A 17,788-nucleotide genomic window follows, 5' to 3' on the forward strand; every position below is an offset into this window, starting at 1 on the left:
CGGCTGGCGGCTTGCGCTCGTCCCCCGACGCAGGTCCGAAAGGCGGCGTGGGGCTGCAGCGGGGCCGGAGCAGGAGCCCACGCGGCGCTGGGAGCGGCCGTCCCGTGTCGACGGAGAGCTCGCCCCAGCCCTCGCGCTGAAATACAACTAGCGCCTGGTTAACCTTGCTCCCTGCAGAAGTTCACAACCGTGTGGGTAATCACCTGCCGCTCCTGCTGCCTCGAAGGAGCGGCGGAGCTTGCTACAGTGAGATTTCTCTTCCAGCACTGCAGGTTTAAGAGCTGTGGTTCGGGGGATTTCAGTGAAGTGTCTCCTTCAGGTTGCCCCGTTCAAACCAGCTTTTGATGGTCGCCTGTCACTGCCCACCCCACTAACTCTGGAAAAGGAAACAAAACCGCACTCATCACCCTATGAAATCCCAGCAGCAGCCCTGTAAGCAAACGAGCTTGCTGAATCCCTTCCTCCCCTGAGCCTTACGCGATTACCACGAAACAGAAGGCACCTGCAAGGCAAGGGAGCTCCTTTGAAGTGAGGAGTCTGCAGTCTGGGGAGAAAGCAAGGGGGGGGTTGCAAAACAAAACCCTATTAACTTTGGTCCTGACTTTCAGCACTGCTAGTCATGCATATTTGGTTCTTTTTTTTTTTACCTGAAAATGAAGATGTTAATTGGAGCTGACGGTTTTCATAGGTTTTCCCATTAACGACATTTTTAGCCGCAGTAGGGCCCAATTCTTCTGTTACTTCAAGCACTTTCCCAAGGGAATTTTTTAACCTTTCTTTTGAAATGTCTTGTGCCACTTAGAGAGAAAAAGAGTGTTTATCGACTTGTTGTATACCAGGTACCAGCAGTTGTGAATTCCAGGCTCTTCTGAACCTGGGACACCCGAGCACCCAAGACTCCTGGATGTGGGTTGAAGAGGTACAACAAACTAGCACGAAGCAGCAACGAGCCTGAAGCAGAGCTCTGGACTTTGCTGGTCAGTTATTAGGCTCAGTCCCCATGTCTCAGGGTGGCAGCTTTTTCCTGCAGTGCTCTGAACTTCCTAAAAGCTCTGGGCTGGGTGGCAGAGCCCTGGTAGAGAACTCCCTCTGTGCAGGCACCCTCCCGGCCAGGGAGGTGCCTCCTGCCCAGGTGACACTCTCTGCATAAGGCTGAGCTTTCCCTGAGAAGCTGCAGCGAAAGTTGCCTTCTGCTGGACTTTGCTGACTAGTTTTGCATCATGCAGCTGATTTCAATCACAGCAATGAGACATCTCTCTCATCTCTCTGGGCCACTGGCACATTTACAGCAGCAACATCTGGAGTCAGGATTTGATTACATATATGTGGGCAACATGCCGCAGAAGAGTAAGGGAATAAGGGAAGGGAAACTGAAGACAGTAGAAGATAATTTGAGATCCAGCCTGTCCCAAGGAGCTGCATGGGGAAGGTGCTGCTTTCAGGTCTTCTAACTTCACCCGTGAAGCCTCCAGAGGTTTTCTCTGACCATTGGCTCTTGCTCACAATGTATTTGTAGAGTACTTAAAAATCAATCCTCCTAAAAACCCCAACCTCCCTCATCAAAGAGGGAAGAACTAGAAAGAGAGTATGCTGTCTCCCAGCCTTCCTGCTTAGGACACCATCACTTCTGCTACCATGGCCTGCTCTATCATTTGACCTCCTGCTGCCCTCACAAACCATGCCTAGCTGGCGGGATGCATGGACTGGAAGTGCAGATGTCATGGTTGAAGTGTTTGCACTTGGATGCCAATAGCTAAGGAGGTTCCAGCTGACATCATTAACCAAAGTATAGTGCTTTTCAGAAAGGTCACTTTGCATAACAGCTCAGTGCATGAGCATGCAATAATGGTGTCGCCTGTCCTGAAACGCAGGATGGGTCACTGCCGACAGCTCTGCCCGATGCCAGTCAGACACCCCAACCCAGCTGTCCTCGGGCCGGCATAGCTCCTTGTAACTGCACGATTCTGGAAGACAGTTATGTCTGCAGCAGACGCAGGCTCCGTTCCAAAGATGACCTCTACGGTAGCAATTAAGATAGTTGCTCAAGCCCCTTTTTCTGCCATAGATCAGATCCTACATGCTGACATTTTGTTAACTTGGTGGATCCAAGAACATTTTGTTTTTACAGCTGGTTTCCTTATATAATATTATCTATATATAATTTATTAGTTTCATACGACACGTGAAGCAAAAGCCTTCAGAAACCATATTCATTACTTCCTGGCCCACGTTTGCCTTCCACTCGCTTTGTAGGAAGAAATCCAGTCCAGCCCACTGGCACCCCAGAGCCAGCGCTTCCAGCCCTGGGGCAGGCATGAACCAGCCCCACAACCTCCCTCCACATCCTCACAGCTGTGCTGCCAATGGCAGCACAGCCCTAAGAAACTTATTTTCACATGTGAAAGAAGGAATTTAAGGTAGAAAAAAATGGGGAAAAGATACCATATATGCACTATCCAGAAAACATGGTAGCCTCTCTCTTCTGACTGGCACTGCTGGTCCCAGGTGGGCAAAACAGCCCCCGTGGCTCTGTCGCAGCCGTCTGGACTCGCTCCAAGAGGGCCTGGTTTCATGGTCGCCTGGTCATGAAGCCCAGCAAGCCAGCAATTAACAGTCCTTGGGGAATTCAGGATCATTGCCCCACTGGCTTCCCATGCCGATGTCATTGCCATCATCTCTGAGCCCAAAGCGTGGCTATTCGCAGTAAATATTATATGATGTCAGGGAACCTTGCAGCAGAGCAGGAAAACTCCTGGCAGTATTTACCATGCACCACCTTCTACCCATCTGGCATGTTTTCCTTGCAAATATTAAGGCTGAATAGCAGGCAGGTAAGGAAACCTGACAAATGCGACGTTGATGGGAACGGCCTTGGTACTTGATACTTGCGCTGTGGTCAGGACTGCGCTTGCTGCTAGATATGGCAGAGAGCCAGGAACGCTCTTCCAACGCGCCCGGTGTTACTGGGCACGCGCGAGGGCACAGCGCCTCTCGGCAAGGTGCTCTCTAACCGGGCAGGACACCCCTTCTCTGTCGGTAACCAAAAAAAGCAGGGGTGGAGGGTAAGGCTCTACTACATGGTGGTGAAGCCAGCGGTGGCCCAGAGATGGACCCTGCTCCGTCACAGTGCCCTTGGGCAGGACAGCAAAGGCAGCCGCTGACAGATGGCCAGGGCAGCATTAGGCAGACTAGAAGTGGCAATAAAATTCCATTAAGTCATTTAGATATGAAATACTGGAGAATCCCAAACGCCACGAATCCAACCTGAATGAACTCTGTCGCCGAGACGCCAGTTCTGCAGCCTTTCCCGCTGGCTTGCTCGCAGCCTCCAGCTCTCTGTCCTGTCGGCCCTGATCTGTTCGGGTTACAAGCGCTTCATTCGGAGCAGATTCTCTCTCCCTATCAGGGACTGCTACTCCCAACCCTCCTCCTCACACCGCATCCTCAGCACAGCAACTTCTCCCTGCCTTGGCCGGGCCAGGCTTAGTTCTCTAAATCAGCAGTTGTCCCAAAAGTGCCAGTCTTGGGGGGAGGGCGTGGGGTCGTGTCAAGAATTAACCCAGAGAAAGCCTAACACACTATTCACTGCAAAAACATGGGCATTTTCATAGAGCAACATGGTGAGTTTTTCTCAACTGTATCAGTTTTGTTATTTCTATAGCAAAAAAAGTTTTCTTGTTCAGGGGTTTTGCCTTCTGAAATTTTGCAGGCTGACTAAAGCGTGACCACGTGCGTGCGTCTCTGTCTGTCTGTCGTGTGTGTATCTTGCATGCTGACTGAGAGCTTTTCCCAGGGGTGCAAACTTTCACATACAATTATAATGCTGGTAAGGACGTGTTGGAGGGGAAGCGCTACGTGTGGATACCACCCCCCCACCCCCCACCCCCGCCTGGCAGCTTGTTTCTGGCCTGAAAGTAGCCATGAAGCTCCATCACCCTGGGGCTGCAGGCAGGTGTTATTCCAGAAGAAATGGCTTTTCCGGGGGTTGGTTTGGCAATCAGGCAGGCACCGTGCCAGGAACGCATCGCTGCCTGGGCCTGGCCTCGTCACGGACAGCAGCACTCGTCCCCCACCAGGTCACACCAGCGATGACCCACCCCGGCTCTCACCAGGTCGCTGCTTCGCTCCTGAGAAATCGCAGCGTGGAGGCTGGAAGGGGCTTGCTAGCTCCAGGCCCTGGGAGGCGAAAGGGCGAGCAGGAGGAGCACGTTTTGGGAGGCAGAGGTGTTTGGGCCCACAGGCACGTTTCTGCAGCCCAGCTCTGCCCGGACACTACAAGCACCAGGCCAGCGCTTCCCAGGAGCTCGCAGGAGACACCGCGCGCTGAAGGCTCATTTGTTCCTGTGGTGTATTACACAGAAAGTGCCTGGCCTTTTCCTGACGCGGCAGGGTTTTTTTAGAGAAAGGCTAGAGAAGAACGTAAGAGCATAAAAATCGCTGTGCAGACAGGCTGTCTTGCAGGGGTGCTCCCGGGCGGCTCAGTAACGCCGGCAGCAAACGCAGCTTTAGCGCCCTAGCGTGCGTCTCCAGGGCCGTCCAGCCTTCACAGCTGCCCTCACTCCCGCGACACATCAAAGCGGGACGGAGCATGTCCCCATCACGTCACGTCACCCCCCCATCACATCACGTCGCCCCATCACACGTCACATCGCCCCATCGTGACAGTGGGACACCCCGCCAAGAAGGGCGGAGGTACCTGAGCTCTGGGCTTGATCCACGCCGCCCAGCTGGGATCTCTGGTGGAGCTGGGATGCCAGCGCCAAGCTCGGACAGACACATGGAGACTCAGGATCAGGCCCCGGGTGCCCAGGGCTTGGCTGCACCGCCTCAGCCGCGCTGCTCCTGAGCCGCCCCCATCAAGCGCACCTCGCTCCCGGGGAGGATTCTCACTCCACCCGGCGGGAAGCACCTGCGGCTTGAACTCACAGCAGAGCCACACGCTGCCTCCGACGCCCCGGCGAGGTCTGCCCAGCCGTGCGACCCTTCCTGCACAAGGGCTGTGGATCACACCACGGCTCGTGCGTCCCGGCCCGGGCTGGGTGGCCACCCTCCGCCACCCGTGCCGTCTTGGCAGAAACCAGCAGGAAGGAGCCAGAGACAGCTGAAGGTCTGGAGATGTTCCACGGTGGCTGCGGCGAGCCACATCGGGCCTCGGCGGGCAGCGGCAGCGCCGTGGTCTGCGTGCTGGAGCAGGCGATTTTCAGCCCCCCCGCCTCGTTTCTGCCTGTAGGGCCACGCGTTTTTTCAGCACGGACACCCACGCCATGGGGGCGGCAGCAAGGGACCGCGCCTGGCATCGCCGCAGGGAGCCGCGCGCGGCCCCGGGAGCAGCACCGTGAGCCGTGCGCCACCCTGGCCACATACGCCCCAACTCCGGCCGGCGCGCAAACGTCCCACCGGTGCCCGCCAGCCTGCGGGGCGGCAGCTCCCGCACCTCACCGGGAGGGAATGGGGTTACCTGCTTTAACGTGCCGTGCCGGGAACGTAAGCAGAGCAGGGTAGGGCCATGGCCGGTGAGGGTGGCAGATGCCTGCAGATAAAATAGGCTTCCCTCAAAGCCTCCCAAAGCAGACAAGACCTCGCAACCTTTCAGCCACGGCGCAGCCCCGGAAGCGGCCGGACTGCTTTCACAGCATGAGATGGCTCCTGGCCACCAAGGCATCCACACGTTTTGACTTTGGGTCAGATTCATTCATTGCAGCATCACCCAAAAATGTAAACAAGGAAGCCGCGAGCCCCCGGGGAGCCAGGCCGCGCTGATGGCACGCGTCGATGCCTGACCGCTGTGCTGCCGCCGCGCGCGCGCGAGCAGAACGGCGGGGAAGCGCGAGCCTCGGGCCTCGCCGGGGGGCTGCCCGGGGCCACCCGCCCCAGCGCAGGCGTGCCGCGCTGCGGGGCTGGGCCGGCACGCGCGCGCCCGCTGCCCCCTCCGCGCGGGGAGCACCCCGCGGCTGTGTCACCCACCGGCTCGGCCCCGCTCCCGGCCTGGCAGAGCGGAGCAAAACCCCCACGAAGAGCCGCCTGCGCCCCCCGCACAGGAGGCAACACGGTTCCAGGTCGGTTTTTAAAGGACGACAGGAATTATTTTATTATCTTCATGTCAGATTGTGTTACCGTATTTTGTTAGGGTGCAGCTAGGTCTGCGTGGCAGACGCGCTCGCGCGCGGGCCCCGCGGCGGCGGAGCGGGCGGACGGCGCGCCGAGGGCTGCGGCGCCGCGCGGGGCCTCACCCGGCGGCCGCACCGCTGCCGCCGCCGCCGCCTCGTGCCCCGCGGCCGGGGAGCCGGCCCGAAGGGCTCCTCGGCGCGGGCCCCTGGGCGCAGCCGCCTCGGCCCCCAGCACCTCGCCCCCGTGCCCGTCGGCAGCGCTACAAAGACGGGGAAATTCCTCTTGCTGTTTGCCATTTATTGCGGCGGAGGGGGAATAATGGCAGCAACGCGAAGGCACTTTGCGTAACTTAGCAGAAAACACCGCTTTTCCTCCACTTTTCAGGCTCCACAGGCAAAACAGTTGCCTACGCACCGTATTTCTTAGGGGGCGGGGAGCAATAACCACGTGGCAAGGTGGCAAAATCGCGGGTTTCCTCTAGCACGGCGCGGCGCTGCGCTTCGAGCCGCAGCCCGGCTCGGCTTCGGGCCCGCTCGGCGCCGGGAGGCTTCGCCCGGCGGCGGCCGCGGGGCTCCCGCCGCCTCCTGCTCCGGCCCGGCCGCGGCCGCGCGTTGCGGGGGGTGGCGCGGGGGGCGAGCCGGGCACGGGGCCCCCGCCGGGCGGCCCCCCGCGCGTCGCCGCTACTCGGCCGCCAGCGAGGGGATCTTGCAGACGAAGGGGAACTGCCTGCCGCAGCTGTTGTCGTTCCAGGAGCGCAGCGCTGCCGGGGAGAGAAAACACGGCCTCAGGGGTCGCCCGCCCGCGCCGCGGCCCGGATCGGTGCGGCTGGCGCGGGCGCGAGGCCGCTGCGGCGCGGACCCCCGGCGCCTCGCTCCGGGGCGGGGAGGAAGCAAAACGAAACGGCGGATTTATGTCCGCGGGCCCGGGCGCCGCCGCGAGGGTCTCGCGGGAAGCAGCGAGCAAGCCAGGAGCTGTGCTTCGTGCCCCACGGTCTCCGCAGGTCACGTTTATCTATTTGCCGGTATTTGCTAGGAATAAACAGTTTTGCGCTCCCGCAGGCCGAGCGCGTGACGCTCCGCAGCGACGCCAGGCAATAATAACAGGGAACTGAAGTGTTAATTTTTGCACAAGCAGGATCCTGCCTCGCTTCAGCGAGATCCCTGCGGCCTACACGAGGGAGGGAAAAGCTGGCAGCCTGACGGATCTTTGCACAAGCTGTTTGCAGGCGGGGGAAATCAGAAAATGTGACCTTTGACTAAATGCAGCAATTCTCTGAAGTGAGCCATGTTCCCCTCTTGCCTTCTGTTCATCAGGAACAGCTGCGACTGAAGAGGGAGCGTGTCGGAGCAGGAGAGAAATGGGTTATGAACAGGGAAAGCGAGTGAGTACGTACGGACCCCTGCAACGGGGCCGCAATAACAGAAAACAAATCACCTCTCTGCAAAAAAAAAAAAAAAAAAAAAAAAGCTAGAGAAAATAATAAAACAAATCGAAAATGCAAACCGTCAGCCTGCCAGCATCCTCTCCAGAAGGGCTGAGCTGCGATGGGTTGGATTTATTTACACGCAAATAGAACGGAGGGCGTCCTTGCGCGGCGCGCCGGGGGCACTCACCGCTGCTGTGCCTGTACCAGATCTGCACGCAGTCCTCCTCCGCCGGCATGGCGTGGATCCCGTCGTCCGGCTGGTTCCCGTCCCAGTAGTTGTAGTCGTACGAGGAGCCGTCCGTCCACTCGAAGTGGCCCTCCTGGAAAGGCCAGCTCAGCTCCCGTGCCACACCGGGACCCGCGGGGGACGGGGACGCTGCTGCAGGCGGCCGGCCGGGGCAGGGGACCGGCCGCGCGCGGGAGGCACCGGCCGGCCGGCGGCACATGAAACCCGCGGCCAGCAGGCGCCTCCAGCTCGCCGTGCGCGAACCCGCAGCTGCTCAGAAAGGCAGCTAAATGTCTCTATTGCAAAGGGCCTTTTTCTCCTAAATGACGTTCCTGAACATATCTTGATTCTCCTAAAATCATCCTTATAACGTGCGAGTGCAAAAATTCAGTTTCTCCCTCTCCTCCCATTTCCCTTCTTTTCCCAAACTGTTCACCTGCGACTATTCTCCTGACATCCTCAATTTTTATTTTCTCATTGTATATTTCCAGAGTTTCACCTTCTGAAATGCTGCAGAGCATCACGGCAGTGCAGCCTGGTGGTGCCGACAGCACTATTTTTGGAGACACTTACAGCTCACAGCACTGGACTGTGTAATGATATAAATTCCCAAACAATTCTCAAATTTTTCAGAATGATAGGAAGAAAGAGCCAAAACACTTGTGCAGCAGGTGTTCTGCCATACTCACCGGAAAGACAGAAAAAAGAGGCCAAAGGGGGGAAAAAAACATACAACAATTGCCACAAAATATGTTTTAAAATCTGAACGACCGCCCTGTCCAGGCTCTGTAAAACGCAAACAGCGGGTACGTTTGGGAGAGGCGGCGGCGGGTCCTCACCTGCCGGAGGTCGTTGAGTCCCGTCCAGACGTCGGTGGGGATCCCCGGCACGCGGCTGTTCACCAGGTCGTACACAAAGACGTTCTCCTCCCAGCTGCAGCCGGGGGGTCGCGTGAGCCGCGCGGCCAGCACCGCCCTGCGCTCGCGGCGGGCGCGAGCCGGCCACGGAGGCGCCCTTACCTGTGGATGGAGGCCAGCTTCGCCGACCTGATGCCGATGGAGAACTCGGCGCAGTAAAGGTCGGCCTCGGCCCAGGTTTTGTTGATGGGGAAGTATCTGTAGCAGTGGCCCTCGTACTCGGTCCAGAAGAGAGGGCAGGAGTAGGCCTGCACGGGCTGCGGCATCGCTGGGGAGAAGCGGAGTGGGCAGCAGCAGTCAGGCAAGGCAGCAGCGAGCGGCCGGCCCCACTGCGCCCAGCAAATGCGCAGAAAAACCCAAACAGGCTGGTGAAAACAAAAAAAATTGCAGAAGCCACAAGTTTCCCCGGCTTTGGCATCTACATAGAAACTTCAAGTGTGAAATTTCAAGTCTGCTTAACGTGGTTTCAGGTGCAAGATGCTTAAAAATGAAGGTGCCCAAAAATGAAGGTGCCCTGAACCTCTGCTGTTGGTGGGGAAAATAAAAGGTCCAGCCCCCCACCCCTCGCACCAGGGGATGCAGCAAACGTGTCCCTGCCAGGAGGCAATGGCTGATGGGCTGCAGAGGGGCCACCACGGCCACGGCCACGGCCACCTCCTGCAAAGCTCGCGCGAGCCCATTCCCGGCCAGCCGGCCGCCGCGTTTCTCTCTGTTTGGCCTCAGCGCGCAGGGAAGTCGCTCCGAAGAGGCCGCGAGTGTGCACAGCACGTGTTCGCGGAGCCTTTGCCCTTGCTGCAGTGTGAACACAGCTGGTGCTCTCAGGTGCTGCCGATGTGAGGAGCGCTCGGTGCTCACCTTTTTCCCGCGGTGATCCCACACGTTCCTCGGGATCATTCACAAAGGACCCAGGCGTAAAATCCCTATACGAACACGCCCATAATCTCCAAACCATCAGCCCCTGGGCAATATCCTTATTTCTCTATTCGCCATTTTTGAGCTGTTTGAAGCCACCCAGCGTCCCACGCTCCTCACCGCTGTTTCGGGTCTTGGCTCAAGCGGGAGGGAGCAGCCCGCGGCAAGGTCGCCCATGGCATGGCCGGGATGGGACAAGGGCTCTTGCAGTCTTCGAGACCAGAGGAACCAATCAATGCAGACAAAATCCTCGGGGGAGGTAGATGCCACAAAACCATCCAAGCAGGTAAGAGGCTCCAATCTGGAGAGGTTGAACTGGAGCTAAAAAGCCTCAGGGCTTTTTAGGATGTCGGGGGAAATGGCTTTGCAATGAGAGCAATTGGTGTGCAGAGCCAACTGCTGCTCAAGGCAGCTCGTGAAGCGATAGCTCCACGCGCAGCATTGCGACGTGGAGAAAAGGAGAAACTAGACGAATTTTAAGTGGCTATGGGAGCATTAGCTGAGCTGAATAATTTCCTCCTAGTCCCAGCAGCACTGGCAACCTCTTGGGAGATAATTTTATATTTCATCAGTTCTTTCCACTTGGGAATCTCTGAGCATTTTACAAACATCAGGCAATTAATCCCACATGCTACACACAATTTGCAGGTGACAGAAACCAAAAACGCAAAGAGCCTTTTCTCCTGAAAAGAGTACTGAGTAGATGCTAAAGCAGGGCCTTTCCCCCCTGCAGAGCGTGGTGCCAGCCAGTCCCCGCAGAGCCGGCCGCCGTCTCCGGGGCGGAGGAACCCTGGTGAGAGGCATGGCTTGCTTGCACAGCCTTATCTCTGATGGCTTTACAGGCTAGGGAAAAAAGGAAGATAAGAAACCCCTGGATGAAAGCAGGAGGCAGCTCTGGCTGCTTGCCACAACGTGCCGATGCTCTGCGTGCCCATGATTTTGCAGCAGAGCCTCTCCGGCAGGACTGCACCCTATGCCCACATGTGCAGGCAGCAGCTGGCACGGTGGAGATGTTGCCCTGACAGACACTACGAGCTCCAAAGGTTCTCTGGGAACAGGTATTTTTAGAGAGGCAGTTAAAACCTCACCGAACTCTTCACCTTTAACAACACGATGGTAAAATTAGCAGGTTTTAAACCAGCAACAAACAGGGCCCTCTGCTTTGGAGTGCTAATTGCACCGGGGACACTGGGTCCCAGTCCCAAATGGCCATCTTGGGCTTGGAGGCTGGCCTCATCATCCGGTAAAAGTCCTCTCCTTTTGTTCTGAGCAGCCGAGAAAGGTCATGGATGGGGCCAGTCCCTCTTTGATATTCTACACTGCTTTCCCATTAGGTATCATTAATTTGATGAGCTTCAGCGAACCATAGGTGCCTGAAGGAATTTGAGGTTAAATATACCAAAAAGGGGGGGGGAGAAAGGAGGTCAGTGTTTAATTAGCATCTTTTCTGTTAGGTCCCATTGGAGGCGTTCACATGCTCTTTGGAGGAGGAGTATTACTCTTAAATCTACAGGCAAGGAGGGCCACGGCACTGCGCTTATCTGGGAACTTTGGGGGCTATTTTTAGGAGAAAGGTTGTAAGAAGCCGCATGTACGGCTGTGAGTACGCGGGCACACTCACTGCCCTCTAGGGACCCCTCGCCCCCAACGCCAGCAGCTGAGGCTCGTATTTTGAATCAGAAAGAAATTTTGTAGAACCTGCCACATTCCCAGCAAAAAAATCTCACTTCCTCAAGTAGCCGCTTTCCAACCAGAAACAATTAATGGAGAAAATCCCAGCCAGCATCAAGGTTTTATTATGCCGGGACGCTACTGGGAAAGACAAAACGCCAAGTGCATGCCTCCTGCACAGTGGGGCCGGCAGCGGGTTTGAGACGGGACGCACGGGGCTAGGACAGGATTGGCAAGGGACAGCTTCAGCTCCTCCGCCGCTGCCGGGACCGGAGGGCGCCCACCAGCACCGAGGGGCTCGCGGCAGGCTGAGGCTGATGGAGAAGACCCGAGCGGGTCCCCGGGGTGCGCGACCACCAGCCCTTCCCGTGGAGACCCCCCTGCCTCGGCAGCCGGGGAGGGGGCGGTGGGTCCCGCTGGCGGGGGGACACGCGGTGCCGGAGGGGCCAGGCTGGGGGGCCCGGGCCGACCGGCGGGCAGCCAGCGACGGGCCTGGGCAGCGTTTTACAAGTGCTCTTCAAAGCGCACGTCACGAGCTGCCACGCGGGATCCTAACAGCATTTGAAGCGTGCTAGGACAGCGGCATCCTTTCCGATAGAGAGGGCTCAACTTTTTAAAATCCTGTAGCAAAATCAAGCTGTTTTCACAGAATAAAATCTGCCATGTGTGTTCCCAGACGTAAGGATGCCGCAGCCACTCGCAGCAGCCCTCCTCCAGCCCAGCAACACCTTATCGCTAGTGCTAACGGATAGGAGCAATCTCAGTTTTTTCCTCCCTAATTAGTTTTGGTGAAGCTCCCATCGATTAGTGGTCTGGCAGGAAAGCCAAGCTCGTACCGACGATTTTTCTCCCTAACTCACCAAAGGAGCCGCTTTCCGCTCCCGTTCCCGCGTACGCCTGACGGCGAGCAGCCGCGGAGCGGCAGCGCCGGGGCCGCGCTGCGCGCAGGCTCCCCCCGTCCCCGTCCCCGTCCCCGGAGCAGCACAGCGCGCCCGCGGCCCGTCCCCCCGCGCCGGGGGGAAGGCGGCAGCGAGCGGGCCGGGGGGAATCGCCCCTGCGGCGGCGGCGCCTGCTCCCGGGAGAAAGCCCAGCCTGCGCCGCGCACGGCGAAGCGAAGGCGGCGGGGGCAGCGCGGGGGGCGGGGGCGCGGGGGGCGGCTGGCGCCTCCCGGGGCGCAGCCTGGGCGTCCCGGGGCGCTCAGAGAAACGGGGAGAGCCCGCTGCTTGCCCGCCTCGCGCTCACCTTGGCTGATCTTGATATTGGTCTGCGGGAAAGCCTGGGCGGCGAGCAAGGCCGCGGAGAGCACGGCGCACAGGTGCCCGCGCCCCGCCATGGCCGGCCGGCGCGCTCGCTCCCGGCTCCGCGCGGGGCGGACGTGCCGCGGGGGCGGCCGGCCGGCCGGCGCGCTGCCCCCTCCCTCCCTGCCTGCCTGCCTCCGGCCAGACCGCCTTCGCAGCCCGCGAGGGACCTTCCTCGCGCTCCTCCGCCTCCTACCTGCGGCCTGGCGGGCGGCAGACGGGGCGCCCGCGGGCACGGCCAGCCCCGGCCGGGGAGCGCCCCGGGCGGCGCTTCCCCTCTCCGCGCCCCCGGCGCGCCCGCTCTGCCCGCCGCGGGACCGGCGAGCGCGGCGGAACCCGGCCGGGGCCGCCGGGCGCTGGCGCCCGCTGGGCTGCGGCGGAGCGCGCGGCGCCGGGCCGAGGCCCCCGGCCGGTGCGGAAGGTCTGCCTTAGCGCTGGGCTCGTTCTTGCTGCCTTTGGTTGCATCTTCTAATCCATCACTTCCCCGTTTCGTGCAGTCCTTCTGAAAAACGGGGGGAAAGCAGTGTTTTAACACACTCAGACAACCTGGAAAAGGAAACCACCCGCTACGCTGCGAGGACCGCGCTCGCTGCAGCAGCTCGCCGGGTCCACGCGGTTGTCCCGCCGTCCTGCAGCACCCGAAAGCCTTCAGCACTGAGCAGCAGTCGGCATTACGGATGCTCTCGCATGTCCCCTTTCTGTGGTCAAGCTTGTAACTGGAAATAACCTTCAGATTTGTTAAGATACTGTATAAAGTCATTTTTTTAGATGTTTGCCCTGGTAAGGGCACACAGAAAAGGGAAGGAGAAGAGGTACGAGAGTTGTGAAGTTTTACAGCCCTGCTCCAGTTGCAGCTGGTGCCTTCAGCCAGCATTGAACGAATCATCTGGGAACACGGTCAATGCGCTATCCACTTTCTAGTCTTAGGTACAGATTTACATTTTAAATATTTTCTGGGACAACAGTTTGGTCGAGCCCTGTTTATTTAGGGGCAAGATTCAGGAAGTAGTAATTTGGGGTAACACAAAGCATTCAGTATAGCAAAACGCCCAGACTTGCTGCAGAGACAAAAGCTCATTCAATCAACTCTCACGTATTTAATTTTCTCTGCAGTTTATAAAACCCTTTGAGAACACTCCCCCTCTTCCCTTAGGACTTCCACACATTAATGTGAAACTAGACAGCCCAAGGGAAAGGCTAGCGATGTATCAGACTACTAAAAATAAAGGAATTCAGACTATTAAAACATAACTGCAAGACTTTTCCCTTCTTAGCTGCATGCAGCTCCTCGATAAAGCTCACGTAATAGGCAATCATCACCAAACCATGGAACAAAATGCTCGAGCACATTAGCTTACCCCCAAAGCACGTAAGTTTATGCTTACCAAGAGAGCAAAGAACCCAAATAACTAATCCCAGCCCATTTCTGACAGATGCAATCTCCGGAGCATCTTGTCCACTTGATGTGGCCGGCGTGAAGGCTGCATGTGCCACCAGTGCAGCCCGGGACCATGCCACGGAGCAGCTGGCCACCAGTTTTGGCACAGCTCCGGGGCAGCAAGAGGACACGCGTGCCATGCGTGTCGTGCATGCAGGAGCTCTCCTCAACGTGCTGTGATGCTACTTTTACTGACGTTGTCTCGTGCTCCTCTCTCTCAGGCTCTGTCGATTTTTGGCAACGTGTATTTATGTGACCACCCCATTTCTGCAAAACAAGGTAGACTGTGGAGACCTTGTGCCTCCAAGGACAGCCCTGGGGGCAAGCATCTGCTTTGTAGGTTTTCTTCCCCCATGCTTAAGCAAAGCACATCACAGGTCTCATGTTAGCTTCCGTGAGAGCACAGAGCTCATGCAGCTGCCCGTGGAAGAGTATTAATGGCAACACTAGTGACTGCTAACCTCCCCACCACCACCACCCCCCACCTCATCTGAGCCTTCGCTTGCAACAGCAACAGACTGGCCTCCTCCCGTGCTTGTTTGCCCAGGGCTCCCCTGGGGTGCCCTCTCCTCAGTGACTTTTTGATGAGACTAACCAGAAGGAAAGCCAAAGAACAGAGAGATTTGCCACCATCTTCACTGTGGGACAGAAGAGGTGTTTTACTACCTGCAGTATTCTCTTCAACTCGCAGAGAGGCAGATGAGAGCTGAAAGCCATCATCCACAGAGGAGACACTCGGAAAGAGGGACGTCAGCAGAGGCTGGAACAGCCCTCGGGTAACCTCTGTCCCCATCCCTGAAGCTTTGTGCTCTTTCTCCAGCTGTGCTGGAGAATAGCTAAGAACCAGGTGCACACGAGCAGCTGTTTGCGGCCACAAGAAATATGGGTGCTCCTCTGGTGAGGTGCCGTTCAGAAGATGACAGCCTGTGACCAAAGTAACAAGGGCAAACTCCTACCTATGTTTACTCTCAGCCCCATCAACTAGGTGATGGTCCAGCCATGAGGTCACCAAGGCCTTTCGATACCCTGTAGCCGAGGACACACCGCACTCTGCCTTGGAGTGGGTGTATGTGCTGCTCCTCTCCCCCAGTGAGCTGCCTTCCTGATGCAAAGAGGAGAGCACATCTCTTGGAGGAAACCAGAGGCACTTGAATCATACATTACTTGGCCAAATCCCCGTCATCACCCAGTGCTGAAGACTTTCTGTTAAACACGTGTTCAAAGACGACATGCTCTAAAATATCTGAGAAGAGCAGACGGGTGAAGAACAGTCACTGCAGCTCGTGGTTCCCCCTGGGTTTTGTCATTGCCCTCTCCCATCCAATCATGTTATGCCCCACGTTCAGAGCTTTTTGATGCTTCAGGTTGGCTTTGAGAAGAACTTTGCTCCTACACTTCTTACCTTGTGATTTCCTCCTCCACGATGGTGAGGTCACTGCACCAAATTTAGCTGTCACATGTATTATGTGAAGGTCTGTGTCCAAGCACAGAGGGGAATGAAATACCCACAACCCAACCCAAACCGAAGCAGGCTGCTGTCTGCAGGTGTCCCACGGGGTCCCTGGCTACAGAACAAGCAAACAAATCCGCACTCTGTGGTACAGACCAGCGGGGGCTCAACCGAAAAGCCCTGGGGCGGGCAGAGGGCTCCCACCTCTGCTGATGCTGGAGGAGAAGAGCCGTGCGCAGCGGGTGCAAAAGGCCACGGGTTGTTATAAAGCAATTACACAGGTGAGCTAGGGAGCAGGACAAGGCCAGAGCCCTGGGGCCTTCCTCCCACCTCTTGGGTTTGACTGCCAAAGCCCTGACACGGCAGCGGAGGCAACCCAGGGCCTGAGGCTTTCCATCATAACATGGATAAACACTGCTGAAGGCAGGGCAGATGCTTCTTTCTCCAAAATGCAGATACAGAAAAACAATAAATTCGCGGGTCAGGCCCAGCTCCCTTCAAGCTGATGTCCTTTTCATTTACTTTCTGAATAGGCTGTAAACAAGATGCAAACTATCACACAGTCACGGTAACACTGATAAACTGAGCAACAAAAAAAATTATATGGGGCCCAATCTTGCAAAGAACAGACCCACAGCCCAGCACAAAGCCTTTTTCACATCAGATTCCCAGCACTTTGGGTGTATTGTGCATGGGAGCTACCCACGGGAAGGACAACGCATTTGAACCTCTTCTGGGACAAATCCGCAGCAGCCCACCTCCCCGACTGCTCTCCACTGGTTCATCTGTGGTGAGCAAGAAGGGGGTCACCACCGAGCTGCATCCTTCCTTGTGCCATAAACGTAACCAACTGAGCTCGACACACAGATGAATTGGGCTACCAGGCATCACCTCAGTATACATGGCACAATTAAATAGATTTATTTTCAATAAATATACCACCTGCATCATATCAGACAACACGCTATGAAAAAAATGTACAGAAGCAGACAGCTTGACCGTAGCTACATTCACTTGGTGACTCGGAAAACTACCTTGGTTAACACACAAGACATGGAAAAAGCCGCTGCAGTCTGTCGGAAAATTAAAATTGCGGATTTTGGGTGTTCCTCACTGCAGAAGTCCCCACAGCGGGTCTCTTCTGTCCGCCGTAGGCTTTATGTAGGCTTTAAAAGCCACGGGCTGGCTTTCCCCGTACAAATGTTATCGGCAACGTTTGCTCTATCGTGACGGTATCTACTCGACACACACAGGCTGCTACGCGGAGCGGCGGCCGCTGCGCGGCTGCATCGGCGCGAGCGTACAGCCACGCGCGCCCCGGCGCGCGCACGCACGCGGACGCACTAACGGGGGCTAACTGTCACTAGCACAAGGACAAAACCAGCGTGGGAATCGACTTCACCACAGTCTACCGCTTAAAAAAATATCCTAGCCTAATCACCACGTTCACCAACGAGAGCACAAGGTACTGATATCTCCGAGAACACGAGCCGCGGCCGGGGACCGCTGGGGCCGCGGAGGCGGCTCCGAGCCCCGCCGCCAGCTCCGGGCCCCCGGCTGGCGCATCTCGGCCCCGGCCCGCTGGGGGACGAGACGGCGGCGGGGCTCCCGGCCCGGCCGGCCGCGGCGGCCCGGCAGCGGGTGCGTGCGAGGGCGCGGGGCGGGTCTTGCTCTTCTCGGGTGGTTCTTCCTCCTCCGCCCGCCGGGCCGGGCTCGGCGGCCGCCGGCGCCCTCCTCATGTCACCTCCAGGGAGGCGGGGGAGACGCGGTCGCACTCCTGCCGGGAGCGCAGGCTGTGCCACTGCTCCACGGCCGTGCGGTGGGAGCCCAGCATCCGGCGCCAGTGGTTGGACTCGGGCGCGCCCGTGGCGTACTGCCCGATGACGATCCGGCCGATGAAGTCGTTGCTGCTCTTCACGTTGTGGCCGTACACTGGGGAGAGAAGAGACGGAGACGGATCAAGGCATGACCACCAGCCCGAGAGAGCCAAACCCACTGCGCTGGCAAACGCCGCCCCGGAACGGCGCGCAAAACCCTCCCGAGAGCTGGTGTCCCTTCCCGCTCCCCCAGCACTGCCTCAACCCTCCGGGCAGATTTGCACGGGAAGGTACTCGTGGCCGCTGGGCAGGTCGGAGCCAAGACCTCAAAAGCCGAGCTGGGCCATCCCCCGTCCCCGCGGGGCTCGCCGCCGGCAGCGCCCGGGGAGCTCCAGCCCCCTCCCCAGACCAGCCCCACTTTCGGCAGCAGAGCGCCTTCGTGCCCACGCGGTCCGCGTGGCGACACGCGCTCGGGCGTCAGACACGGCAGCCGGGTGGGCTGGTGACATTTGCAAAGTATTTCTA

At 57.9% G+C, this 17,788-nt stretch overlaps 2 protein-coding genes across 4 annotated transcripts in view; both read right to left on the minus strand.

The window, feature by feature from the left end:
- Window positions 1-6,742: 6,742 nt before the first annotated feature.
- Window positions 6,743-12,594, minus strand: CLEC19A (C-type lectin domain containing 19A). Of its 3 annotated transcripts, none has more exons than XM_062588654.1 (5): window positions 12,503-12,594; window positions 8,780-8,945; window positions 8,600-8,654; window positions 7,722-7,854; window positions 6,743-6,868 (listed from the first exon to the last, which is right to left on the minus strand). In XM_062588654.1, the coding sequence occupies exons 1-5, from the start codon at window positions 12,591-12,593 to the stop codon at window positions 6,789-6,791; spliced, it is 525 nt and encodes a 174-aa protein (XP_062444638.1). In that variant the 5' UTR covers window position 12,594; the 3' UTR covers window positions 6,743-6,788. The 3 variants fall into 3 exon arrangements, with proteins under 3 accessions (XP_062444638.1, XP_062444637.1, XP_062444639.1); XM_062588653.1 differs by having other exon boundaries at window positions 8,600-8,693; XM_062588655.1 differs by lacking the exon at window positions 12,503-12,594 and adding an exon at window positions 9,710-9,796 and having other exon boundaries at window positions 8,600-8,693.
- Window positions 12,595-16,344: 3,750 nt separating this feature from the next.
- SYT17 (synaptotagmin 17) overlaps window positions 16,345-17,788 on the minus strand; it is a 39,513-nt gene continuing 38,069 nt past the window's right edge. Inside the window, exon 8 of the mRNA XM_062587995.1 lies at window positions 16,345-17,378. Coding sequence (XP_062443979.1) covers window positions 17,182-17,378 — 197 coding nt within the window. The 3' untranslated portion in view covers window positions 16,345-17,181. The remainder of the gene's footprint in view (window positions 17,379-17,788) is intronic.

Source organism: Rhea pennata, chromosome 15 (assembly GCF_028389875.1).
Source record: "Rhea pennata isolate bPtePen1 chromosome 15, bPtePen1.pri, whole genome shotgun sequence".
NCBI classification, from domain to species: domain Eukaryota; kingdom Metazoa; phylum Chordata; class Aves; order Rheiformes; family Rheidae; genus Rhea; species Rhea pennata.

What these genes read in the sequence shown, in the direction of transcription:
- CLEC19A (XM_062588653.1), bottom strand. Translation starts at nt 12,593, where the DNA reads ATGGCGGGGCGCGGGCACCTGTGCGCCGTGCTCTCCGCGGCCTTGCTC. An exon ending in AAGCTGGCCTCCATCCACAG is followed by an intron (nt 8,694 to 8,779) that starts GTAAGGGCGCCT and finishes CCCCGGCTGCAG; the next exon opens with CTGGGAGGAGAACGTCTTTG. An exon ending in GACTCAACGACCTCCGGCAG is followed by an intron (nt 7,855 to 8,599) that starts GTGAGGACCCGC and finishes TGGCCTTTCCAG; the next exon opens with GAGGGCCACTTCGAGTGGAC.